General features: G+C 46.7%; 1 protein-coding gene across 1 annotated transcript in view; it reads right to left on the reverse strand.

Annotated features, from left to right (window-relative positions):
* FLT1 (fms related tyrosine kinase 1) overlaps positions 1-27696 on the reverse strand; it is a 198852-nt gene that overhangs the window by 4967 nt on the left and 166189 nt on the right. Inside the window, exons 19-29 of the mRNA XM_010362346.2 lie at positions 24719-24832; positions 22550-22638; positions 17621-17777; positions 17092-17189; positions 16297-16419; positions 13966-14077; positions 12053-12152; positions 6540-6645; positions 6130-6272; positions 3443-3527; positions 1332-1426 (exon numbers count right to left, since the gene is read on the reverse strand). Of these exons, the coding sequence (XP_010360648.2) occupies positions 1332-1426; positions 3443-3527; positions 6130-6272; positions 6540-6645; positions 12053-12152; positions 13966-14077; positions 16297-16419; positions 17092-17189; positions 17621-17777; positions 22550-22638; positions 24719-24832 (1222 nt within the window). The remainder of the gene's footprint in view (positions 1-1331; positions 1427-3442; positions 3528-6129; positions 6273-6539; positions 6646-12052; positions 12153-13965; positions 14078-16296; positions 16420-17091; positions 17190-17620; positions 17778-22549; positions 22639-24718; positions 24833-27696) is intronic.

Here is a 27696-nt window from a genome sequence, read left to right on the forward strand (position 1 = left end):
AAGCTCAAGTGATCCTCCCACCTCAGCCTCCCAAGTAGCTGGGACTAAAGGCACATGCCAGCACGCCCAGCTAATTTCTGTAATTTTAGTAGAGACAGGGTTTTGCCATGTTGCTCCTGGACTCAAGTGATCCACCCACCTCGGCCTCCCAAAGTGTTGAGACTACTGCATAAGCCACCACGTCCAGCCCGTCATGGTAGTCTTGATTTGTATTTCCCTAATGACTAATGATGTTGAGCATCTTTTCATGTACTCGCTGGCCATGCTCACCTGTTTCTGTAAATACAGTGTGTGGGAACACAGCCATGTCTTCTTGATGATGTATTGTCTACGGCTGCTTTTTATACTATAATGCAAGCTTGCCCAACTTGTGGCCCGCGGGCTGCATGCAGCCCAGGATGGCTTTGAATGCGGCCCAACACAAACTCTTAAACTTTCTTAAAACATTATGAGATTTGTTTGCAACTTTTTTAGCTTATCGGCTATCATTAGTGTCAGTATATTTTATGTGTAACCCAAGATAATTCTTCCATTGTGGCCCAGGGAAGCCAAAAGATTGGACACCCCTGCTAATGGCAGTAGGGAACATTTGCTATCTAGCCCTTTAAAAAAATGGCTGCCCACCCCGGATTCAGGTGAAAGAGGAGCAGGTTCTGCCTTCGGGTGAGACAGGGAACAGGAAGGAACATCCGACAGGCACAGCTTTTCCCAGTCCAGCACTGTTGCGAGGTAGCGACTCGCACAAAGAAGCTGCAGCGGCATTTGGTGGTGCATAAGACTCCTGACAGTGGTGGCCACAGTGTGGAGGGAGGAGCTGGTGGATTGGTCAAGCCAGGGCTTCGTGGAGAAATTGTCAAGTGAGAAAAGGGTGCCAGGATGAAATGGGAAAGTCATTCATCTGCAGGGGCTGAGTTCTCAGGGTGCAGGTCTTAGCCCTGGAAAACAGTACTGGGACTCCTCATGTATCAACCCTACCGGCATAGGAGTAACAGCGGGGGCGTCCTCTCCCACCGCCGGGAGCGTGTCTCCCTCTGCACCATGCACAGGCGGGCACATCAGGCTTCTTTCCCTGAGGCACTGTGCTTCCCACGTCTGGAATGCCTGTCTTTGCAAGATTTTCTGCACGTTTTCCCCAGAGCTTGGTGCTCATATGTCCCACTTGATGTTCCCCTTTTTTTGCCCTCTGGGGGGAAATGCTTTTCTGCAGCGTCTGAACACTACAGTTCAGGAGGGCAAGTAGTCCTCAAACATCCCTCATGACACCACCTATCCCCAGCATCTCCCCTCGTGCCCTCCATCAGCTGATCACAGAAAAGATACCCGATGCTTACTCAATCTTGAGCGAGGCCTTGGGTTTGCTGTCAGTCCAGGTGAAGCGCTTCAGCATGGGAGAAGCCAGCAGAGTGCTGCTGTCCCCCTGGTAGTCCTGGGGGGAGAAGGAGAAAGGTTATACTCTTGCCTGGCCCAGCGCGAGTCCATGCTGAGCCTGAGGGATGATCCTGGGATGCATCTGTTGATCCAGGCTCTGCCTCACCCTCCACAATCCCCGCCTATTGAGGCAAAGCATTTTCTCTAAGTTGGCCACTATAAACTTGACCTGCTGCAAATCATGTCTGATCCCCAGTGACTTTGAGGCCCTTCCTGAACATGAAGTAAATACATTTAAGCAAAAGGGAAAATGGCAAGTAACAGGTTAACATTTTCCATAGTAAACTGTGATGCAACTTACTGCATAAAGATACTAAAACTAATTTGGCAGATCGCGATTGACTGTGAGTATGCCATAGTAGCGGTGGCCACCATAGACACGAATTCTAAGAAATCGTAAAGACATGGTTTGATTTTTTTTCTTAAACTTGATGGAATTCTCAGCCCCCACCCCCAACCCCTTGGATACAGTCTCCAGCAATTAGATTTCCTTGTTGGTTTCTCTTTGGCACTGAGTTTCCTGCAGACTCTTTACTACTTTGTTAATACAGTATGTTTCAGTAAGTGGATCCCACACTTGGTTATGAGTAAACACCTAAGCAAACAAAGAAGCTGTCATCATTCACCACTGATTTAGGGTTGGAGGGTGAAGGCTGAGAATTCTTTCACGTTTTGCTCAGTATTTTTCCCTCGGCCTTGAAAACAATGTACCAAGCAGCCAAATATATCCATATACTTTACTTTTACATTCTTCAGCTTATTTTTGATGCTTAAAATATTTAAAATAATCTTTCCCTTTATCTGGTGTGTCTGATAAGGTGGTGGTGGTCTTTTTTTTTTTTTCAAGGATGACTGTGCTCGCCCCAAGGCCACACTGCTTGTAGTGGCCACCTTCACACTGTTGTTAGCCTTCCAGGCCCTTTATGGGGCATGGTCATTGCCAGACTTCTTTTTTTTATTTAGAGAGAGTCTCGCTCTGTTGCCCAGCCTGGAGTGCAGTGGCATGATCTCAGCTCACTGCAACCTCTGCCTCCCAGGTTCACGCCATTCTCCTGCCTAAGCCTCCCTAGTAGCTGGGACTATAGGCACCCGCCACCATGTCCAGCTAATTTTTTGTGTTTTTAGTAGAGACTAGGTTTCACCGTGTTGGCCAGGATGGTCTCGATCTCCTGACCTCGTGATCCACCTGCCTCGGCCTCCCAAAGTGCTGGGATTACAGGCGTGAGCCAGCATGCCCGGCCTCACCAGCACTTCTGAAACGTTAGTGTGTGCAGGAATCCCCTAGGGATCTTGCCAAGGCGCACCTGACTCAGTGGGTGTGGGTGGGTGCTGAGAGCTGGCATTTCTAGTCAGCTCCTAGGTTGTAGGAACCTGCCTATCTGGAGATCACACTTTGAGTCCCAGAGGCTGCAACATCAGAACTGCAGTATCGCTCCTGCCCATCCTCCTCTCCTCCCCTTAGCCCCTCAACCCCACATCACAGGGCTTTAGAGAGAAGAGCTGGTGAGGCCTCTTGTTTGCCAGGCTATACTGGTTGCCTTCTCCCAGTGTGGCTGGGTAGGAACACGGCCGTTCAACCTGCAGAGCCTCAGGGGAAAGGAGCGTAAGGCTTAGGTGGACCCCTCCCCACCTCAAGGCTGCTTGTAGGAGAGCGCTCTCCGTTACATCACAAAGCCCACCACCCACACAGCTGGGAGTTCCTCTGTTACTCTGAAAGCAAAGCTGCATCACTGACAGCTAAGCGGCTTAGAAATACACAATGGAGTTTCCTAAGGGTCTAAATTCCTACCACGCAGGGACTTGGGTCCTGGAGCGAGTTCATGGAACTCTACTTTCAAATTAGCTCTGCACAACTAGGTCTAGTTGTCAGTCCTCCCAACACTGTCATTTCAGCCACTCCTGAATCCAGACGCTCGCTGACCAAGAGCTACCACACTACTGGCGTTGGTGTTCGGAAGGGATCTGAAGAAGGGGTCTGTCAGCGTGCACTGGGTACCTTAACTTCATGACTTACGTCAAACATGGAGGTGGCATTTGGTAAAAGTTCTTCAAAGGTTTTGATTCTTTCCAGGCTCATGAACTTGAAAGCATTTACATATCTAATGAAGAAACAGAAAGAATTATCAAGACAGGAAAAGGCATTCAGCTGTAATGAGTCAGGAGACCACAGGCATCCTATCCCAGCTAAGAGGAACCAACACACCAACTGGAATCACCTAACTCCTGAGGCCCCAGTCTCCCCGCTGTGACCCCTGGGAATCCTGACGGCATTGCCACTGCCTCCCGTGGTTGTCAATTCACATTCTGTTCTGTTGAGGAAACTCCCAGAGGGACCTGCTCGGGTCTGTTGTGAAATCAGAGAATGTCAGGCCTAGGAGAGCCTGGAGGCATCACCTGGTCTGAGTGCCCAATGGTGCAGGAGAGAAATGATGTGCAGGGAAGCGATATGACTTTAGCGGGTACTCCGAAAAGGATGTGAGGCGGCAGAATGACCTGGCATGGCTGCATGGCTAAATATTATTTAATGGCATCATCGAGTGCTAGCGCCAGGCTTATATATTTTTTTCTGTGATTACAGATTGGGAGAATTGGGTAGTGTTGTATGATGTCCCTATAACTACCTACTGACTTTTGTTGATGATCTATTAGGAAGGACTATTGGAGACATCCACTCTGTGGTTACTCACAAGGCAAGTTCACCTACTGACTGAATTTCTCAGTCCCATACTCTGTCACTCTCTGCCAGTCCCAGTGTCTCGGGCAAGCTCCCTACTGGCCTAAGGCTAAGCCCCCTTAGAAGGGTCCACATGTAACTGACATGCCACCCACCCCTCCCCTCCCTCTCTCTAACCCAGCCAGACCTTGCCAATTTATTTATTCCGAACTAGTTTTCCCAACTTCACAAAATGATGACTCATCTGCTTCAGCCTCTTGGGCTGGTTGTGAGGCCTGAACAGTGAGGCTGACCTGTAATCCATCACGAGTCTGGATGTGCCACTGGGTTTCTTTGAGTCCTGTCACAGGTGAGTAGCAGTATTTTCTTTTTTTTTGGAGACAGAGTCTTGCTCTGTCACCCAGGCTAGAGTGCAGTGGCACGATCTCAGCTCACTGAAACCTCCGCCTCCCTGGTTCAAGTGATTCTCCTACCTCAGCCTCCCAAGTAGCTGGGACTACAGGTGCATGCCACTGCATCCAGCTAATTTTTATATTTTTAGTAGGGACGGGATTTCACCATGTTGGCCAGGCTGGTCTTGAACTCCTGACCTCAGGTGATCCACCCGTCTCGGCCTCCCAAAGTGCTGGGATTCCAGGCGTGAGCCACTGCGCCCGGCTGTGAGCAGTATTTTCTGACTGCTGCAGCTCCTTCCCATATCTTCCCTGGTGGCTGAACTGAGGTCAGAGCCAGAGAGCTGTGCCTACTGCAAAGAGAGATGCTAGAGGTCCATAGCACGGTCTGGAAGCCCTAAAAAGAGTCCTGACTGCATCGGGTACAGGGAGGGAGGGTCAGAACTGGGTTAGAAAATTATTCTGCCACTTTCTAGCGACACAGTTTCGGCAAGCCTTCCTCCCGGGGGCCTTAAGGTCTCCATTTATGTAACAGGAATGATATTTCTTCCCAAGACTGCTCTGAGCGTAAGAGGAGTTGATAGAGGGAAAAAGCCTAGCACCATGCCAGACCCAGCACGTGTCTGTGTAACCATCAGCCCTGCCCAGGTTTCATGCATGCGTAACTGTCAGTCTTGAAGTCAGGCCCCGGGGCCAGCAGTGGCCACAGTACATATTTGTTCCCTTGCCTTGCCCCTTCTCCAGTTCCCTCTGCAGTAATACGGGATAGATTCATTTGTTAGGTCAAAACAAAGCAAAACAAATGAAAACACAGCTCGCTTTGTTTGTTTAGTTTTATCTAAGGTTTCACCAAAAAATTCAATGTTGTGGGGAAAAGAAAAGATGGGGGAAGGTTCTCGAATAAGATAGACAAGAAACTTAAGAAAATGTAATCTGTTATTCTTAATTGGATCCTGCTTTTTACAAAAAGATGTAAAGACACAGGTGAAATTACGGAAACTTGACTATTAGATGGCAGTAAGGAATTTATTTGGTGTGATAATTTTGGTGTGGTTTACACAGGAGTATGTCCTTCTTTGAGTGCAGTCACGCAATCATAGCTCACTGCAGCCTCCATCTCCCGGGCTCAAGTGATCCTCCAACCTCAGCCTCCTGAGTAGCTGGGACTACAGGTGCACACCACCACATCCGGCTAATTTTTTTTTTAGTAAGACAAGGTCTCTCTATGTTGCTGAGACAGATTTTGAACTCCTAGGCTCAAGTGATCCTCCCACCTCAGTCTCCCAAAGTGCTGTGATTACAGGCACAAGCCACTGTGCCCAGCAATAATAGCCTTCTTCCAAAATGTATACCAAAGTATTTAGGAGTAAAGTGCTTTTATGACTTAAGCCTCCTTTTAAATGATTCAGCAAAAAGAAAAATCCAGAACAAACACAATCATAGAGAGTATAATAGACAAAATAGGGCAAAATGTTAACAACAGCTGAATTTAGGGGATGGGATATGGGTGATGATCACTACACCATCTTCCTTCCTTCCCTTCCTCCCTCCCTCCCTCCCTCCTTCCTTCTTTCTTTTTCCTTCTTTTTTTTGTTGGAAAATTCTGTGATATAAAGTTTGAGAAAGAAATCTTACCTGACATCATCAGAGCTTTCTGAATTAAACTTCGGAGCTGAAATACCTTCCTTGAAGAAGTCCTCGGAGAAGGCAGGAGTTGAGTATGTAAACCCACTGTTTCCTGTCAGTATGGCATTGATTGGGATGTAGTCTTTACCATCCTAAAATACCAAAGATAGAGCTCTCATTGCATCAATTCTGACTTCAACAATTTCTACGAACCATTATGTCAACTTTGATTTGTCATTCGCACAATCTTGGTTGTGTTTTGAGAAGACAATTCTGTACATACACACATATACACACATACACACACTTTTTTAAAACTTCTCATCTCAGCTATTCTATTAATAGCTCTTAAAAAAACAAATAAAATGCCCCCCAATGTACACTCAAAGGCATTTTGATGTAGATAAATTTAATTTTACCTGTTGTACATTTGCTTGAAGCAAATCACCTAGTTTTTCCACAAGTTCTGCAAATCTTGGCCTTTCTTTTGGGTCTCTGTGCCAGCAGTCCAGCATGATCTGATAGCTGGTGGGCAAAAACAGCAACAGAAATAGCTGGAGAGCAGTGATCATCCTATGCATTGCCTTACATACTGCAAAGGGAGGGCTGTCATCCGCACAAAGACCAAGCTTTCTGTACTATGTGACCCTGCTTCATTTTTAGGTTTGGGTTTATAGCACCAGCACTTAAAAGGCTGTCTGGGCCAGGCCCTGCAGTCAGTGGAAAACACGTCTACCAAGACAGACTAACCAGCCCTCCAGAGCTCATGGATACCCAGGTTCTTTGTTGTGCCTGTGGCCTCTGCAGGTGGAAGGTCTGAGTTCTGTGACTGAAACACAGCTATTCGGAAGGGAAACCCCACTGCTCACTGCAGTTCAATGTGAAGTGGAGTACTCCTCCCTGCACTTTCAGATGTAGGACAATGTCCTTTAAGTTTAAAAAAAAAAAAAAAAAGGTCATACAGCCATAAATATCAATGGCCGAATAGTTTGTAGTACTTATTTCATTCTCGGGTTGCAACAAAGGTTGGTTTAGCTGGCTTCTTAAAAAGCATGTGGCATTTCCAAGTCCTCACACTTCCCTTGATGGACTAAGCAGTGGAGACCGGTGGGGAAGGTCCTGTGTACGTGACTGTGTCATTTCCAGAAGCTGAAGCCCCCGTGTGGAGTTTCTGGGGCTGTGAACAAGGTTCCTGTGTGCGGCTGATCATTCTCCCCCAGCACTGCAAAGCCGCTGTTACAAACTGGCCTCCCACCACTCAAGGCACACAGTACAGCCTGGGCACCTGGATATGAAAACATTTGTCCTAACAGCACAGAGGTCAGATCTTGTCCTGGGATTCCAATGTCAACAGATTCCTCTGCAATTCTTCTCTTACTTATTATTATTATTATTATTATTATTATTTTTGATGCAGAGTCTCGCTCTGTCGACCAGGCTTGAGTGTAGTGGCGTGATCTCAGCTTACTGCAACCTCCGCCTCCCAGGTTTAAGTGATCCTCCTGCCTTAGTCTCCTGAGTAGCTGGGATCACAGGCGCCCACCACCACGCCTGGTTAATTTTTGTATTTTTAGTAGAGATGGGGTTTTATCGTGTTTGCCAGGCTGGTTTCGAACTCCTGGCCTCAACTATTCACCAGCCTCGGCCTCCCAAAGTTCTGGGATTACAGACATGAGCCACCGCGCCCAGCCTCTTCTTTACATTTTAGATGTAAAGGCATCAGGCTCCTCTCTTGGGCATGTCTGCATGGAATCGAGGTCTGTACCTACCGCCCTCTCTGAAAACCACAGGCCAGAGGTCCATACACACACTGCACTAAGAACTGATTCTCCTTGAACCTCGCGCTCTTCAAGGGATGTTTATTATACGTTACCTCTTCTCTCAGAAGATGGTCTGGATGAAAAAGGACTCTGAGTCACACTCAAATCTGAATGGGCTCCGAATATGATTCCCACCCAGAGGGTGGGAATCAGGCTGGAAGCACTGTGTGGGCAGGGCCTCATTTCCACACCTCTCGCCTACCCCAGGGCAATAAATATCTGCTAAAAGAAGTCAGACTCGTCTCCGGGAAGAGATAACTCTGCTCCTTCTGTGAATTCTTCAGCTGTACTGCAGACATTACTTGTGCTGGGAGATGCTTGTTGCTGGGGAAACACCCTGAGAAACCCCAGTTTGTATCCTCCCTCAGACACTTCTTAGAGGCACGCCTTTAGGGGGCGCCAATGGCTCTAGATATCTCTTAAGTATATTCCTATTTTGTTTCAAAGTATATGAGGTGGCTGCCAAAGGCAGTAAGACTACAGGAAGGTAAAAAAAAAAGAAAAAAAAAAAAAAAAGAATCCAGGTGTGGTGGCTAACACCTATAATCCCAATGCTTTGGGAGGCCATGGTGGGACAATTGTTTGAAGTCAGGAGTTCAAGATCATCCTGGACAACATAGCAAGACTTTATCTCCACAAAAAATAGAAGAGTTAGTCAAGCATGGTGATGCATGCCTGTAGTCCCTGTAGTACAGGAGGCTGAGGCGGGAGGATCACTTGAGCCTGTGAGGTTGAGGCTGGGCTCCAAAGAGAGGCCTTCAGGCAGAGGCTCTGGGCTCGTCTCCTCCCGCACCATCGTCTCCCCACAGGATCAAGCTGCTGTCTGGGAGAGGCACCATCCTGAGCAGGACACTCCCTGATTTCCCTGCTGACACTTGTAAACGGAACCATCTACAACCACTTGCTGTTTTTGACTTTTGACTCTTGGATTCTGATTTTTAGTTTCCACACTTCTTGCCTAAAATCCAATGTGAATCATCTCAGCAAACACCAAAGGAAAAGAAAAAACAAAATGAAAAAATTCATTGCTTATTCCCTTGTTGAAAGACATCTGATTCAGCAGTATCTGGGCAAGGAACCAGCAACTCAGTGTTACCAGATTTTGTGCCACTAAGTAAATAGGTTTAGTAAAGTTAAGAGACATTAGTTTGCATCCAAGCTGGGGACGAGGGGCCTCCAGGAAGTTTTCTTTCCAAGCTATCACCCAAGTTCCCAAATACACACCGCTTTACGCCAAGTTCAGATCACAGAATCCCAGCTCTGAGAAGCTGCACTTGGTCCTCACCCAGCCCTTCCTACTGTTAGAACAAACAAGAAGGAAATTACTCCATCAGCTTTCACATGCTTGAGAAAATGTCTGAAGGTTTGAAGTCTGGCCTTCTGAAGAAATATTTCACCAGAGCTTCTTACTTTTTAAAATTTCTAAAATCTCTTCCTCCTCAGAATTAAGGAACCATACCACTCTAGGTCGCTTGAGGCAAGGGAGCTACCTGAGTGAGGTTTATGTAAAGACTTGAAGGTTTGAGCAAGTCCAAGGCCATTTTTGGTCCAAAGCTGATGTGACTTTGTACCTCTGAGTTATTTCCGACCACAGCCTGGGTATGAATGGGAAACACATTCTGCAGGGGTGTAGGATGGTGCTGTGGTCTCTGGACTCAGGCTGAATTCGCTTAAGTTATTACCAATGCAGCCTTGAGCAAATCACTTACATGTGTGGTGCCTGTTTTCTCATCTGTGAAATAGAAATCATGGTAGTCCTACTTTATAGGACTGTTATGAGCATTAAATAAATTAATGCTTAAAATAGTGGCACTTATAAGCACCAAATAACTATTTAATCAGTATTATTCAATATTGTTAAAATAAAAACTAGTTTCAGGCCAGGCATGGAGGCTCACTCCTGTAATCCCAACACTTTGGGAGGCCAAGGCCAGTGGATCACTTGAGCTCAGGAGTTTGAGACCAGCCTGGCCAACATGGAGAAACCCCATCTCTACAAAAAAATACAAAAATTAGCCAGGCGTGGTGGCACATGCCTATAGTCCCAGCAACTCAGGAGGCTGAGGAAGAAGCATGACTTGAACTCAGGAGGTGGAGGCTGCAGTGAGCTGAGATCACGTCACTGCACTCCAGCCTGGACAGCAGAGCGAGACACTATCTCGAAAAAACAAACAAACAAAAAAAACCCAACTAAACTAGTTTCATACTATTTAGAATTTATATGGAAGTAAAAATAAAAATTAATTTCATACTGTTTTCCATTTATTTTTATGTAAAAATATTGTTATTTAATAATAACAATTAGTAGTAGTAATTGAGAGCTTACTCTTGAGATTTTCAGACTATGTGAAGATTGGAAGGACACATTTAATTCAAAGCATGAGTGGCCATATCAGAGAAGCATTTCTTCTGAGGAATGTGGGGTCTGTTCCTAATTCAACGGCCCCTGTAGTCTAGGGACATCAGTCCAGAGGCTTGGGTTCTAAATGTCTCCTCTGCTTCTCAGCTGACAGACAGCACATTGCTTCAGGTCTCGGCATCTCAGTTTCATTACTTGCTAAATTCAGATTATAATAGCTGCCCTGACCACCCCTCAAGGTCTCTGGGAACTTCAAATGAGACTATATGTGGGAAAACACTTAGAAAATCATAAAGTTAATCATCTAGCTCTATCCCAGCTCTCAGAAACAGGCCTTGCCTCAGCTCCCTGTACTTTTCTGATGAGGGCACCATGCACCAGTGACAAGAACAGGTCCCCTCCCGCTTCCCTATGCTTGGGCAGAGCTACCCAGCCCTGCTGTTGGGCCTGAGTCTCCCGTCCACCTCTCCAGTTCCCCATTCTGGGCCTGACCTACCCTTACCCCGAGATGATGAAGGAAAGAGACAGCGACTTTGCCCTTTGGCCAAGCCCACACTTCCTGCATTCCCTGACTCCTTCTCAAAGGCCAGCCAGTGCTTCTGACAGGACCCCATTGTGTGGGTGGAAGGGGAGGGCCCCTGCCAGTTCAGGAAAGGTGGTGCCGCCTCAGGGAGGCCCAAGTCCTTGTCAGCAGCTCCACAAAAGTGCAAGTGTCATCACATTCCTGCTCAGGCCTCAAAGTGCAAAACATCCACAAAGCCCCAGGAAAAAAAGAGTGTCCAAGAGAGGCAAGCAAGTGCAATTTGCACAATGGAGAAAGCCTCACCGGGACACCCCAAAAAGCCACGTGACCAGGCAGCTCCAGACAGCTGCTGGGCCTATTCCTAAAGGATTTTTTTTTTTTTTTTTTGAGACACAGTCTCACTCCGTCGTCACCCAGGCTGGAGTGCAGTGGCGTGATCTTGGCTCACTGCGATCTCCGCTTCCTGGGCCTAAGTGATTCTCATGCCTCAGCCTCGCAAGTAGTTGCCACCAGGCCCGGCTAACTTTTGTAGTTTTAGTAGAGACGGGGTTTCACCATGTTGGCCAGGCTAGTCTTGAACTCCTGACCTCAAGTGATCCGCCCGCCTCTGCCTCCCAAAGTGCTGGGATTATAAATGTGAGCCACTGCGCCCGGCCCCTATTTCTCCTGAAGGATTCTACGGAACTTGTATTGCCCACAAAGCCTTCTGTGAAGCATAATCATGACGTGAGGAAGTTCCCCTTTTCCTCTCCAAGACCTCTTCTGCAGACCACATCACCCCCTCATGGGTGTTCCGTGCAGATACAGGAATGGTCATCACATCAAGGTCTGGCCCTCCATCCCTAGGGCTGCTAGGTCTGTGTGGCTCCCACTCTGTGAGTGAGGCCAAGGCCTTGCATTCAGTTCCTGGGTGGCCTGTTTGTTTGGCCTGGATTCATACCTAGAAACTGAGTTTCTAACTTCAGTTCCCAGCTAGAGCCCTTGAAAAGTCATGTCAGTGGTCAGGAGAGGAAATAGGTAGGGATGGCTCAAGGGCCATGTGCCCCCCTGGAAGAAAACACTCCCAGCCTATCTGGGCCTGACGGGCTGAGGGGAGCATCTCTAAAGGAAAGAAGAACCTGGGCATCTTCCAAGACTGGGACTCTAAGAATCCACAAAACATCCCCCCTCAGGGATGCCCTGGTGAAAAGCGAGCTGTCAGATGGGGAGCGGAGGGCACCAAGGGCTCACATTTCAGGAGTAGAGTACTCAGGAGCTCTCATCCTCATGCCTTCCCTTAGGCGACTGCAAAAGTCCTCATCCATTTGTACTCCTGGGTATGGAGACCCGCCTGTGGGAGACAATGTGGAAAACACAGGGCCTATTATGGCTTCAGGGTACAAAAGGTCAAGAGGGGACAATTCAGTGTTTCTTTCCTCCCTTTAAAGTGATGTCTTAGTAATAAATTCCCAGTGATCACAACAGATCTCAATGGACAGTACAACACACGGAGAAGCTCAGCCAGTCCTTGCTGAGGACACCCGCTCGGTTGGGTGGTCACATGGTGTGGGGCTGGTGCCCACAGGCCATTCCTATGGCTACTCCTGCCTGTGTGGTCAGAGGAAGAGGTGTCGTCCGAAGGGTCCTGGTCTTCTCCCCACAAGTAACTAAAGAAGCCCCATCATTAGAGACTCATCCTTTGGGTTAGCGAGTTTTCTTTTTTTTAAGAGATGGGTCTCCCTCTGTCACCAGGCTGGAGTGTGGTGGCATGATCTTAGCTCACGGCAGCTTCGAACTCCCGGGCTCAAGCAATTCTCCTGCCTCAGCCTCCAGAGCAGCTGGGACTCCAGGTCCTCACCATCACGGCACTTGGCTTAGGCTTCTTTTTAAAACGCCAATAGATTTGGGATAGGCTACATGGGAATCATTCACACTTGGGTGGGAATGACTTTAATTCACTCTCTTGCAATGACTTTAATTCACTCTCTTGCAAACTTCCTACAGTACCAGGGCTCTAGGAGTTGTGACAGGCCCGAGGGAAGGGGGGCTTTGGGCTCCAGGGCTGGGCTGAATGGAGTGGAGTGGGGTGGGGGCTGCCCGTGGTCAGGAGTCTGCAGACCTAAGAGCGTCAGAGACCTAAAGAGGCCTAGGCTTTGCTTTCTGCCAGTTTTACTGCCCAGGATTCCCCTACAACCTTTCCTTTTAGGGGGATTCTTGCCAGGGTTGGGGGTGGCAAGGCCTTCTAATGCACTCTTGTTCTAGCCCTTGAGCCTCATCTACCTCAGCATTTGTTTGTCTGCACTTTCTAGTGATTACTGCTGGTAGGAAGCAGCTGGGAGACGTGTAGTGCTGGCACTGTGTCATTGTGGGGACACTGCAGCCGCCAAGCTGCTTTCAAAGACTGGAAGCAACAGGTGCCTGTCATCGAAAGCAGGGGAATGATTTTCACACATTACAGGAAACCAGGGATGTTACTGGGTGACTTTTATTTGCTGTGAAAGGCAAATTTTTGGCAAAGCCCAGAAGACTCTTGGCTAGAACTTGAGTTTTGGAGGCCTCAGATCATCACTGTGTGTCTGCAAGCAGATGTGGGCTCCGCACGCATCTGTGTGCTTTGAACAGGGCTTCTAGCCACCCATAGTGGATGTTTTTGCAAGCAGAATCAATACAATAAGCGTCCTTTACTGTTTATCCTGTATAATCCGGTGTCCAGAGCCGTATCATATGTTAACATCAGAGGCACTGGAAAGGTCTCCTGTTTCTAACACTTTCCTCACTGGGTTAGCTGAGCTTGTTATGGCCTTTCCTAGGAAGAAATTTTGAGGTGGTAGGAGATGCGGGGAGGTAACGGGTAAGGGCGTTAGAGGTGTGCGTGTTGAGGAATTGGAAAAGGACAGAATCGGGCAAAGTACAGAAAAAGATAAACCCGACTTCAGACTTTATACCCATCTGACCTTGCTCATGATCGTATAAAGCCCTTTTACAGTAGAGGGCAGACAAGCATATGCCATTACTCATCTGAGAGTCTACATGGACCCATGGCACCCTAAGAGTTTTTGTTACAGTAGGAGCTAATCTAAAGGCTATCTAGCCAAAGGACATTCAGCAGAAGATGCAGACATTTATTTCTGGGCTGTTTGATCTCCTCCTTCTCCCAAATTTACCTAAGGAGAAGATTTCCCACAGCAATACTCCGTAAGACCACACGTCGCTCTTGGTGCTGTAGATTTTGTCAAAGATAGATTCAGGAGCCATCCATTTCAGAGGAAGTCGAGTCTAGAAGAGGGCAAAGGGGCCTTGAGCAGAAGGGCATGAAAACAAAGCACATTCAATCCAAGTGCCCATGGGGTCACCTCCCAGATAACATGTGGCCCATAAATCATTTCCTAGAGCAGTTCTGGTTTCTGACACAGAGAACACCACAGTATGCAGTGTTCCACTAAAAGAGGGAGCTCGAGTGCTATGCTGAGTCCAGTGAAGGCAGTACATGCTCAGTAAGCCCCTCTGATGCGGTCAGCATGTCCTTAACTGCATGGCTCTGTGAGAAATCCTCCCCCACAAAGAAAGCTTGCACTCCACAGGGACACTCAGGGCTTGGAAAAGGAAAAGTGATCTGAATTTGAGGATATCCTGAAAAATGGTGGTGATTTCTAAAAATGTTTCCAAAGAAGAAGGATTTTAAAAGCATTCCTATGCAAAAAGACAAGATTTCAAAAGTCACTGAATAGGGAGAGTGTGCAAAAGCATCAAGAGAAGGAGGCCGGGCGCGGTGGCTCAAGCCTGTAATCCCAGCACTTTGGGAGGCCGAGACAGGTGGATCACGAGGTCAGGAGATCAAGACCATCCTGGCTAACCCGGTGAAACCCCGTCTCTACTAAAAAAAAATACAAAAAACTAGCCGGGCAAGGTGGCAAGTGCCTGTAGTTCCAGCTACTCGGGAGGCTGAGGCAGGAGAATGGCGTAAACCCGGGAGGCGGAGCTTGCAGTGAGCTGAGATCTGGCCACTGCACTCCAGGCTGGGTGACAGAGCGAGACTCCGCCTCAGAAAAAAAAAAAAAAAAAGAAAGAAGTCAGCGTTGAAAGAGAATATACAGTTGGTTTTCAAGCATGTAGACAAATCTTCCTCTCTTTCAGGTAGCAGGAATCCCAGTGAGTTAGGCCTCACCACTTTAGGTGATGGGGACTGATGGGAGGTATGGGATAAAGGAGAGACAAGGAGAAAGGAAGTGGGAGGGGCAGGGAGGCTGACACAGATACAGATGAACGGAAAGGAGGGGTGGACTAACATGAAGGTTGATGCCATCTTTCCAGACCAGGGCCCCAAGGAAAGTTTGTTTTCCTTTATTTTCTTTTATTTTTACAAAGGGTCAATGTGAAGTCGTATGTTTTGCTTCTATACAAACAGATTGTGGTGCAGTGGCTCTCAAAGTATGGTCCTAGGACCTGCTATGTCAGCACCTTCTAGAACAAGCATGTCCAATTCCTGGCCCGCAGGCCACATGTGGCCTGGGACAGCTTTGAATGCAGCCTGACACAAATTCGTAAACTTTCTTAAAACATTATGAGATGTGTTGCAATTTTTATTTTTTATTTTTTATTTTTTAGCTCATCAGCTATTGTTAGTGTTAGTGTATTTTATGTGTGGCGCAAGATAATTCTTCTTCCAATGCGGCCCAGGAAAGCCAAAGGATTGGACACCCTTGGTGTAGTAACTGGTTAGAAATGCAAATTCTCAGGCTCCACCCAAGGCTTACTGACTCAGAAACTCTGGGGGGTGGAAGGCTTGTTAGGCCAGCACACTGTAGCATAACACGCCTTCTAGGCGATATGTATGTTCAATTAAGTTGAGAACCACTACTGTAACTCACTGGCGCCCAGACACAAGCTTAACCCTCAGGGTATATAGGCTGGAGAAGGGAGGACATGGGAGGTCACCTACAAAAGTGAAAAATAACACTATGTCTGAAAACAAGCAGGGAAGAGAAGCCAGTGCGAGCCAGCAGAGAGATGCTAGGCATGGAAGGCCACGGGAAGTAAACAGTCTCCTCCATAGTCAGCTACTGCTGACAGTCTTCCCCACCCTTTCCTGAGACAGATACACCTGCTGAATCAATCACCCGGGTTTATTTGAGGGAAAGAGTCCAGGCTGTTCTTTTCAGTAGTACAAGGAATTTCCCCAGGATTCAAAGGAAGGTTATGCTAAGGTCTCACCCAGGCCCCACCAAACACTTCTCAGGTTAGCAAGTCTCATGCAGCGCTGCCCAAACGACAGGTGGCAGGCCAGGCATTAGGGGAGAGCAGAACCAGGAGACAGTGGCCTTTCTGAGCCTTACACAAGGGCTCTCTGGGATGCTGCTCCTCTGGACTGCTTGTCTTCACAGAAAGCCAATGATGGTTTTCAGGGACTACAGCTGAGGAAGTGTAAATATTTACCATTTCTGTTGTTTAAAAGTAATAGGACATAAATGAGTCAAATAAGCATCACACTGACTTACATCTCCTTTTCTCACATAATCGGGGTTCTTATAAATATCCCGGGCGAGGCCAAAATCACAAATCTTCACCACATTGTTCTCAGATAAAAGAATGTTTCTTGCTGCCAGGTCCCGATGAATGCACTATAATAAAACAGCTGCATAATCAATGCATTTCCTTAACCTAACCAACTAATTTCCTACACCTCTGCGTCATTAATCTTAATTTGGGAATCCATTTCCCATGCTGTGAAGGGAGCACCTCTCAGTGCACACTGCTACCATAAACACGAAGAGCTTCTCTACAAATACAGGTCCCCAAGCCCCTAAAGTCAAGACATGTTCTGAATCTCCTGGGCTACTATTCGATCAGTGAAGCTGGTTATCTCAGATTTATCAGTGGGCAAACTTTCCCCACAGCCTTTTATCCTGAGCTGCCAAGATGAGATCTTTCTTCAGCTGCAGTTTTGTGGGAGGGCCCCATACGGCTACATGAATAGTAGCTCTCCTATGAAGTCATGTGTTGCGATTTGGGCCAGATTTGAAAATGCGCCAGAGGGTACTGTGGAGAGCAGATGCCAGATTGGTCTAGTCTGACACCTGTGAGTTTTCCCCAGAATTCAGTTCTATCCACCGGTATCCACGACTCCTCATTCTCAAAACTCCTCATATCAGGGCAAATCAAGGTACTTGCAGTGGTGTTTGTTCTACATTTAAGAACACAAGTATAAGCAAATACTAGGAAAAATGAATTTACAGCAGAGGTGTGTGTCCAACCCTGGCCAAGAAGAAAAAACAGTGAACAGCAAGACTGACCTTTCTGGAAGACAGGAACTCCATGCCTCTGGCCACTTGAAAACTGTAAGAAATCAGATCTGCCATAGTGATGGGCTCCTTGTAGAAACCATCAGAATCTGGAAAGCATTAGAACCGTAACTGTTTGTAATGGCTCTTGTTATCCCACCAAATCCCAGTTTATTGGAACAATGTTAGCAAAACATAAAACACACCAACAAGTAGATCAGAGTTCATTTTTAAGAGTATTTGAGTTTCAACATGAACACCAGAGATTTTTTCCGGGCCTCCAGCCCATTTTATCCCAGCATGGGGGCAGGGGTATGATCCATTAGGATGAAAATGCCTGAGGGGAGAAAACGGCACAGTTCCCTGTCAAAATTAGTAACTCTGTAAATAATCTTAATTCAAATCTTATCTCCTCAGGACATTACCATTCGAGTCTCCCACGGATGTTTATTAGAGTGATAAATAAGAAAAAAATTTCAGAGATGCACAGTATGTTGTAAAAATATCTCAGCGCGTAGGACAGGAAGGAATTAATACCTACCCTCCTCTTCCTCAACATCACTCAGACTTTTATCTTCCTGAAACCCAGAGCTCGCAAAGCTCTCGCTGCTGGTGACACTGTCTAGTCTTGGTTTCTTGCCTTGTTCCAGGCCTGGCTCCATTTTTTCTTTCTTAGGCTCCATGTGTAATGCTGCATCCTTTGAAGAGACCGAAAAGGACCCAGGTAAAAAGGAGCTCCAGCACAGCGTGGGAAACCAGTTCCTCAACTGGCAATTGCCTGATGAGAAATGCTCTCATTTCACTTCTCAAAATGGATCGTGAACTAGCGCAGGGGCCCTACAGTGTCCAGGAGCCTGACTACCTCTGGGGTTGCAGAGTCTCTTGTGCTCTTGCCTGGGCTTCTAGACAGCATCTTAGATCAGGTAAAAAAAAAATTAGTAGTGGTGGGTATTTCCTGAATGCTTGCTCTGTGTGAGCCGGTATATTAAAAGCTTTAGGTACATTTCTTGTTTAATGTTTCCAAAACAGGTTCAGAGAAGTAAAGTAATCAAATTCACACGCAGCTAATAAATAGCAAAGCTAGCCGGGTGCAGTGGCTCACGCCTGTAATCCCAGCACTTTGGGAAGCCGAGCCAGGCAGACTACCTGAGGTCGGGAGTTTGAGACCAGCCTGACCAATATGGAGAAACCCCGTCTCTACTAAAAATACAAAATTAGCTGGGCATGGTGGTGCGTGCCTGTAATCCCAGCTACTCGGGAGGCTGAGGCAGGAGAATTGCTTGAACCCAGGAGGTGGAGGCTGCAGTGAGCCGAGATCACGCCATTGCACTCCAACCTGGCCATGAGAGCAAAACCCCAGCTCAAAAAAAAAAAAAAAAAAAAGCTTGAACCCAGGATTGGTCGGTGCCCACGTCTGTGCCCTTAACCACTCTTCCATGCCACACGCCATCTTGTGAAGGATGACATCACTGCGAGGAAAGGGGCCCCAGCATGCTTGGTGCTTCACTCTGTAACCCCTAGGAGGAGTTATAAGAGAAGGCTATAGTTACCAATTTCTCAGGTTTCCTTGGGGAGGGAGGGAACATGGACATTGCTTTTTTTCCTCTTCCATTCAAAACAAAGATACGAGTTGATTCTAACAAGGGTAGTAATGGGTTTCACCCTGGACTGCGCATTCAAGCCCCGGTTCATCTGGCTCTTCCATTAATCATGCGATCCTGGGCAAGTCACCTTACTTTTCTGAGTTTCATTATCCTCTTCTGAAAAGCTCTTTTATGCTATTATTTTATGATTCATAAGAAAGGAGTTGTCCGTTCTGGGTGTTCATGGGAAACCAGAAAAGATTTTTATTGCCTTTTGTAATTCATCTAGTAACTATGACACTCTAAAAACCTAGCACTTTCAGTGGCTTTATAATTAGACCATGTTCCTAGCTTAGATTCTGCTAGACAGCAATACTGAGGCAGAAGCAGAGAGGGACTGGGGTTCAGTGGTGTCCCTTGATCTATTTGCATGGTGTGGCAGTGCTAGGATTAATCCGCCTCCCCCATCCTTCCTGGGCTTTTCTAGAAATGGCACAAAGCAAGAGCAATCCCTCCACTAGAGGGCACAGTGGGAGCAAGCAGAGCACAGGGAGAAAGCTTCAGGAAGGACAGCCCTAACCTAGTCTAAAAGCCAAAAGGGCCCCAAGGTTCCCAGTCCCTGAAAAGGGACCTTCCGGGGTTGCAGAGGGAGGCAGGCCTCAGAGTAAATACCCACTGCCATCGCAGGTAACCCACCTGAGGGCAGGTAAAGACTTTCACTATTTGTTATTGTGTTTCCACAATGCAGTTATACTGGATTCTGTTCATTTGGGGACTGGAATTTTATTTTTCACAAGATCTTTTGCGGGACAGAAGGCATCAGACAAAGCACTGGCAATAGCGTGGGGAGAAAAAAGCTCCACATGCTCACTCAGGGCTCTGCATGTGAAAACTCTCCCTGGGCAGCCTTCGTCCCCAAGGCACCTAGAAGTCATAGCCTAGGCACGTCCCCAAGGACCAAAACTCAGGCTCTCTCACTCCCTTCCTGACTCCCAATCAATGGTATATTCAGCTTTGCTTATCAGTACCACTTTGGTTAAATAAAGGTAATTTACTGAACTCTTGGGACTCTGGCAGAATATAGTGAATTTATTACAAACCATATTTAAGGATCCCAGTTAATTTATTTGGAAAATGAAGTATTCCATTTGCAATTTAGCCTTTTGGTTTTGTCTTTCCTTTACCTTTATCTTCCAAATACGAAAGACAGCCATGGATTTTCCACAAAAACACTAAGCTCCACCAAGTTGCACAGGGAGGCAAATCATTAAATATAGCCAGAGAAGGAAGCAAACTCTTCAAAACAAAGGACGCACAAACCCAAACGTTCCATCCTGCCCAGGTCCCTAGGGTATTCTGCTGGCTTGGCGCTTCCTGAAGTCAGTCCAAAATTTCAGGACTAAGGGGAATTTGTACTGCCCTCAGCCCAAGGCACCACTTTCCACTTTTTCTTATACTTTTTTCACCTTATTTAGTGTGGTGCACAGAAAAGGCAGTGGAGGAGGAGTCAAGGGAGCTGAGTTCTTTCTCCTTCTGACTTCACCTCATGGTAGGTGTGAGTCCTTAAGCCAATCACTTGACTTCTCTGAGCATATCTACAGCCTGCGAGTATGAAACAACTGATCACAAAGATCCCTTTCAGCTTCAAGATTCTAATTCTTAGGCCGGGCACGGTGGCTCACACCTGTAATCCCAGCATTTTGCGAGGCTGAGGTAGGTGGATCACCTGAGGTCAGGAGTTTGACCAGCTTGGCCAACATGGTGAAACTCTGTCTCTACCAAAATATTCAAAAATTAGCTGGGCACTGTGGCAGGCTCCTGTAATCCCAGCTACTCGGGAGGGTAGAGGGAGGAGGATCACTTGAACCCGGGAAACAGAGGTTGTAGTGAGCTGAGATTGCACACTGCACTCCAGCCTGGTGACAGAGAGAGGCTCTGTCTCAAAAAAAACAAAAAAGGGTTCTAATTATTAGAGGACCTGACTTAAACCTGGGGAAAATGATGTTCTTGCATATATTGCCTGTCTGGTAGAACACCTCTGTCTTTGATTAGATCAAAGTTTGAGGGATGAGAGAACTGGCCAGCTGTCCAGTGGTTCTTATTTGTGTGTGAAGATTCTTGTCCACATTATAAAAATGGGCATCATTCTTGGATTTCAGACATTTTATCCACCATGTAGATCAGTGGCACGAAGTTGGACTCACCCAATTTTTCTATCTTAGTAGGTCAATGATGTTGATGATGATAATGACAGTGGTGGTGACGGTGATGATTAACATTTATTGATGGCCAGGCGTGGTGGCTCAAGCCTGTAATCCCAGCACTCTGGGAGGCCGAGACAGGTGGATCACGAGGTCAGGAGATCGAGACCATCCTGGCTAACACGGTGAAACCCCGTCTCTACTAAAAAATACAAAAAACTAGCTGGGCGAGGTGGCTGGCACCTGTAGTCCCAGCTACTCAGGAGGCTGAGGCAGGAGAATGGCGTGAACACGGGAGGCAGAGCTTGCAGTGAGCTGAGATCCGGCCACTGCACTCCAGCCTGGGCGATAGAGCGAGACTCCGTCTCAAAAAAAAAAAAAAAAACAAAACATTTATTGAATGTTTACCTGAGAGATTTTTATTCTCCCAATAATCCCATCAGCTGGATTCTATTATAAGCTTCATTTAATAAATGAGGAAACTGAAACAGACAGGTTGAGTAATCTGCATTCCCAGATTTCATGAGAGGTAGAGACAGGATTTGAATCCAGGAAGTTTGACTCCAGAGTCTCAGTGCTTAACCACCACACTACATGGGTTCATCACCAGTGTTGCTGATTACTGGTTAATAATGTTGAATCACTGTCCTTTGGACTTGTTCAGCTCAGAGAAGGACACAGTATTGGTGCCATACGTCACACTGGCAAAGTTTTAGTAAATTATTTCTCTTCCATTCAATAATCTTTTTTTTTTTTTTTTTTTTTGTGATGGAGTCTCACTCTGTTGCCCAGGCTGGAGTGCAGTGACGTGATCTCGGCTCACTGCAACCTCTGCCTCCCAGGCTCAAGCGATTCTCCTGCCTTAGCCTCCCTAGTAGCTGGGATTACAGGCGCGGGCCACTACGCCCAGCTAATTTTTGTACTTTTACTAGAGACGGATTTTCACCATGTTGGCCAGGCTGGTTTCGATCTCCTGACCTCACAAGATCCACCCAACTCGGCCTCCAAAGTTCTGGGATTACAGGCGTGAGCCACCGGGCGCAGCCCAATAATGTCTTTTAAACCTTGTTTGCCCTTAGGTCTTGGGTCCACATGTTCCTTTTACTACACAGCTTTTATTTAGTGATAAGGCTGGTTCAGAGTATATGTAGGGATGACATGGGTAGTGAGGGTATCAGGAAGTGGGAGAAAGGGCAGTAGAAAGGAAAGATAATGCTTTCTGTCCCTAGCCCCATCATTGGTCTACTGCTGATTGTACAAGTCACTCAGTTGATTTAGCCTTAGTCAAAATCTAACCTAATAAATGGAGACAATTATATTAACTATTATTTTCCTTAAAGAAATAAGTGACTTGTGTATGTCTGCGTGTATATACACATGCACACATATATAGGAAGAGAAAGACAGAAAGTTATTGATAGATATTTAGATAGGTGGCTAGTAGATTTACTCTCAAATTATGGCTGCATACACACAAAGGGATCAAATGATTCTCTGTGCTATCCACACTAGAGTGTAACAGATTATCAGGGGGAAAAAAAACATGAAAAAAGGAGAAGCAGCAGAGATTGAGTTTTAAGCTTAATCATTAACAGAACAATACAGGTTTCTCTTGCTTTATGTTGCTACAGACTAAATGAAAACTCATTGCTATCTTTAAAATACTCCAACTTTTAAAATCCTTACCTTGTTGAGAAAAAATAAGTCACGTTTGCTCTTGAGGTAGTTGGATAGATTTCCATATTTGCAGTATTCAACAATCACCATCAGAGGCCCTGCAGCCAAAACAGCACATGCTCATGCTCAGCCACACCAAGCCAGTCAGCCATTTGCCAGCCTTCAGCCTGCCTGAGAAACCTCAAATCAACCAGCCTTTGTATTAGTGGGGCCGAGGGATGCGATTTAAGGATGAGAGGCCCATGAATACGGTGACTTTTTCAGTTTAACCTAAGGCGGCGTTTAAAGAACACAATTGAAACAGAAGAAAAAAAAAATGGAGGTGGGGGCATTGCAGAAGCATTAGAGAGAAAGGATTAGAAGAAGAAGGACAGAAATACCTTTGAGGAGGGGAGAGGCAAAAGCCAGCCTCTCTGCCTCTTAACCAGACCCTTGCAAGTAGAGGGGCTTCTGGTTACTGTCACACCAGTCCTGCGACTATTAAGCAGCTCCTCTCTCCCTCCCAGGGCAGAGACCGCTACCTGGCCGTCTCTCCCCAGCAGTGTCTGCGCAATTTGCCTTGGGGCTTGCCAGAGTATCTAAAGCAGGAGTCGGCAAACTCTTCTTGTAAAGGTCCAGCTAGTAAACATTTCAGGCTTTGCAGACCAAGGAGCTACTACTCAGTTCTGCCTTCGTAGCCTGGAAACAACCAAACAAGTATAACTGTGCTCCAAGAAAACTGTGAACACAGAAATCTGAATTTCATACAATTTCATGTCATGAAATAGTATTTTCATTTTTTATTTTTTTCCCCCAACTATTGAAAAAGGTCAAACCATTTTAAGCTCACAGGCTGACCTTCCTTGGTTTGTCAATCCGACCCCGGTCTGAAGGAAGCAAGAGGGTTGGGAAGGAAGTCCAGCTGCACTGTGGCGCCCATGTGGTGCTCTGAAGGCCTCCTCTCTCCTGCCCCGCGTTTCCACTGCATGCTTGGGCTGGGCACGCAACCCACAAAGCAAGGACCACTTCCGGGTCAAAGGGGAGTGACCCTGGAGCTGCTTCAGCCGCCGCTGCCCAGGGCATGCCGGGAGCCCAAAAGCCGCTAGTTCTTTTATTGTCTTGCAGAAGTTGGGCTGGTCCTGGTGGAGTGGTTTTCTCTTACTATGAGGACACGCTAGAAATCCTGATAGCATCTCATCTTTCCCCTAGGTTCCCGAACGGGAAGTTGCTTCCAGAGTTTTGTATCTCCCTTCTATGGCGGCGGATACCGCAGAGCTCGACTCCTGCCTGGGGTCCGGCCAACCTCCTCAGAGCGGCTTCCATGCTGGCGCCCGGCTGCAGGGAGCTGACGGCCGCACATGAGGGTAGGCTGTCTCCTTATCCCTGGTCAGTTTCACAGATGCAGTTGAGGCAAACAGAATGAGGGTGCCACAACAAAGAACTTGAGAAAATGTTACCGAGGATGACGGAGAAGCAGGCGGAGCCCTGGCCAGGTCCCTCCGACTCTTTCTGGCCTCGCCGGCCTTTAGCGCCTCTCTAACCACCTCCGCCCCTGGCAGATAGATCTTCCCCAGCTACCCTTCATCCCTGCTACCTCTTTTGAGAGCTGGAGAAAACATCGGCATGCACAGCTCCTTTGCACCTTGCTGGCGCAAACAGTGATCACACATCTACCTTCAAGCTCTAACCCTGCCATACGGAAAGAAAGACCTGCGACAACATGCTGGAGCTGTTAATCATAAAGCACAGCTCTCTCCCTGCCCCCTTGGGTAAGGTCTATCTGCATGGTGGATCTGGAGGGAAGGGCCCCACATCACCTCCTCCCGGGACCCTACCAGTAGTGATTCATTCATTCCTTTAGGTAAAGCTTCAAGGCATATGCAACCTTCTACCTTTTACCTTGGCTCTGACCACACTTCTTCAAACCCATCCTGCGAGCAAAGTGCCCTCTGCTTGGCCTAGAGCCTGTGGAAGGAGATCTAAAAGGGAGTCCTCTTCAGAATCTTTAACTGCATAGGGGAGGGATTTAGGGGAGCACCCTTCTGGAGATGCACAAGTTGTTTCTTCTGGAGCTATGAGGTAGGCCATTTTTCCGGAGGCGAGGAAGCACAGTGCCAGGGAGAAGGAGCTTTAAGGCGGAGAACTGTTCTCCCAGCCTGTGCAGGGGGAGATGGAGCCGGCCCTCCCCTTCTCCATTACCTCCTTGCTTGGTGCAGGCTCCCAGCAGGTTAACCACGTTCAGATGGTGGCCAATGTGGGTCAAGATTTTGAGCTCAGTCATCAGAGCTTTGTACTCGCTGGCCGTGGCCCCCTCTGTGTGAGAAGCAAGGAAGAGTCAGGGCGACAGGACAATGAGGCTCCTTCCGCCGGAGGCGGCATTCTTGCCCTCCTTGTTTGTCAATGCTCAGCCGGTTGCTTCACTAACTTCCCCACATTCTGCAGAAAGGCCAAGTCTCCAGACTGTTTTCATTACTCCCACCCTCCTGAGCCAACATCCTTTTGATTACAGTAAGGCCCAGCACAGTAGTGGGGTTAGTCACTGGACATTTCCTCTTGGTGGACCTAGTTCTGTTCAGCAATGCGCTGACTCAGAACTGGGCACCTCGTGAAAGTGCCTTCCAGAGGCTTCCCTTCTGTCAAAACCAGGTGCAGCAAGAACCCACCAGGCAGGGAGTACACTTCCACCTCCTCTCTTCTCACCTTCTCCCTTTGGAGAGTCACAGAGAAGGAGCACAAGGGGCCTGCCAGGGCAGAATGGCTACTTTTGTAAACATCTTTGCAATGTGTTATTTTCTCCCTATAACCCTTTCCTCTCTGGAGTTCACAGGGTTATCTTGGGTTGTGAGGATCCATAGCATCTGACTTCAACTTCAATCTCAGAGATAAGCATTATCAGTCCAAGAATTAGCAGAGTCTAAAGCCTAAATTGAGTTTGTTCTGTTTGTTCTTATTAGTTAATTTGCAAGGCATTTAAACATTTTAAATTATTTTTAGAAATATAAAAATCAAATAATCTTGCTGTAAAATACATTTCAACAATATAAGTCGAAATAAAAAGATACGGAGTAAAATGATCTAGATAAAAAGTGAAAGCCACTCCAACCCACTTGCCTCCTTAGAAGCAGCCACTGTTAATAGTTTGGTGTTCAGACCTTTTTCTATGCATTTATAAATATATATATTCAATCAGAGGTCCTATATATATATATATGAGATCATATATATATATAGTCTATTTTTAAAAATCTGTTTCCTCCCTTTTAATAAATCAGAGACTTTTTCTATTCTTTTTATTTATTTCTATTTTTTATTTTTATTTTTTTCGAGACAGAGTCTCGCTCTGTCGCCCAGGCTGGAGTGCAGTGGTGCCATTTCAGCTCACTGCAACCTCCGCCTCCTGGGTTCAAGCGATTCTCATGCCTCAGCCTCCCAAGTAGCTGGGATTACAGGTGTGTGCTACCATGCCTGGCTAATTTTTGTATTTTTAGTAGAGACAGGTTTCACCATGCTCCTGACTTCAGGTGATTCACCCGCCTTGGCCTCTCAAAGTGCTGAGATTACAGGTGTGAGACACCATGCTCAGCAGGTTAATCACATTAATGGTGGCCACTGTGGGCCCATTCTTTTTAATTGATTAATGGTGTCCCTGACATTTAGAGTGTCTGTAATCTTTTTGCTATTACAATTAATACTGTGATAGTCTGTGTGTAATCTCTGTGCACACATGTAAGTGTTTCTGAAGGACAGTGTCCTGGAAGTGGGTTAGAGGTATGTGCATTTAACATTGTGGTAGATACCAACATGGTATTTCATAAGCACAAATCGTTTTTAATAATAACCAGATAAACTCCAAAGCCTGCGCATGGGGTTAGGGCTGGTTTACAGTAGATGCTCAACAAATATTTTGGAATAAATAAACACAATTACTCTTCTTATTTCAGGCATGAGTGTAAGGCCCAAAAAGATTAATTATTTTTGCTCAAGGACACTTTGAAAGAGCTTTTGACTCATGGCCTTTGTTTCACTTTATGCTTTTTTTGTTTTTTTCTTTTTTTTGAGACGGAGTCTTGCTCCGTCACCCAGGCTGGAGTGCAGTGGCGTGATCTCGGCTTATTGCAACCTCCAACCCCTGGGTTCAAGTGATTCTCCTGCCTCAGCCTCTCAAGTAGCTGGGACTACAGGCACCCGCCACCACACCCGGCTAATTTCTGTATTTTTTTTAGTAGAGACAGGATTTTGCCATGGGCTGGTCTTGAATGCCTGACCTCGTGATCCGCCCTCCTCGGCCTCCCAAAGTGCTGGGGTTACAGGCATGAGCCACCATGCCGGGCCATGCCTTTTTTATATCTCCCAGAAACAGATGGCCAATTAATTTAAGCAAGAAAGCTGAATGAAAATTTTTTTAAGGAATTTTATAGAGTGGGTGATTTGGCAGTCTTTTACAATCAATGCTGATGGCTTAAAAAAAAAAAAAAGAAATAGGCATTTATGAAGACACGACACATGCACTCTGTATTACATAGAAGAGATTCTCTGAGCCTTTAAAAAAAAAATCTGAGCTGCAGTGGCTCACGTCTGTAATCCCAGCACTTTGGAAGGCTGAGACAGGAAGATTGCTTGAGCCCAGGAGTTTGAAACCAGCCTCAAACTGGTCTCAAACTGGTAAGATGGTGAGACTGTCTCTACAAAAAAGTTTTTTTTTAATTAGCTAGGTGTGATGGTGTGAGCCTGTAGTCCCACTATTTGAGAGGCTGAGGTGGGAGGACTGCTTGAGCCTGAGAAGCAGAGGCTGCAGTGAACTATGATCATGCTACTGCACTCCAACCTGGGTGACAGAGTAAAACCCTGTCTCTTAGGAAAAAAAAAAATCTCAAGTTAGAATCTTCTTTCAAACTCATTCGTCTCCCTATAACCCTTTCCTCTTTGGAGGAAAAAAACCAGGCTCTGGTTCAGCTTGCTGTATTTATAGGCAGGGCCACAGGTGTTATCTTGGACCCCCAGCAGACTAGTGTGACCATCAGAGCTGCCTCTCCTAGAGAACAATTTGTGGCAGCAAGAAGGGAAATGGGACTAGCTGAGGAAACAGTTGCTTCCAGATTTAGTTTCCACCTATCTCTAGGTTGGATACTGGATTGCCTCCATAAACCGGGCCAGGATCATTTTCAGGGTTTTGGAGC

This window comes from Rhinopithecus roxellana, chromosome 18 (genome assembly GCF_007565055.1).
Source record: "Rhinopithecus roxellana isolate Shanxi Qingling chromosome 18, ASM756505v1, whole genome shotgun sequence".
NCBI lineage: Eukaryota > Metazoa > Chordata > Mammalia > Primates > Cercopithecidae > Rhinopithecus > Rhinopithecus roxellana.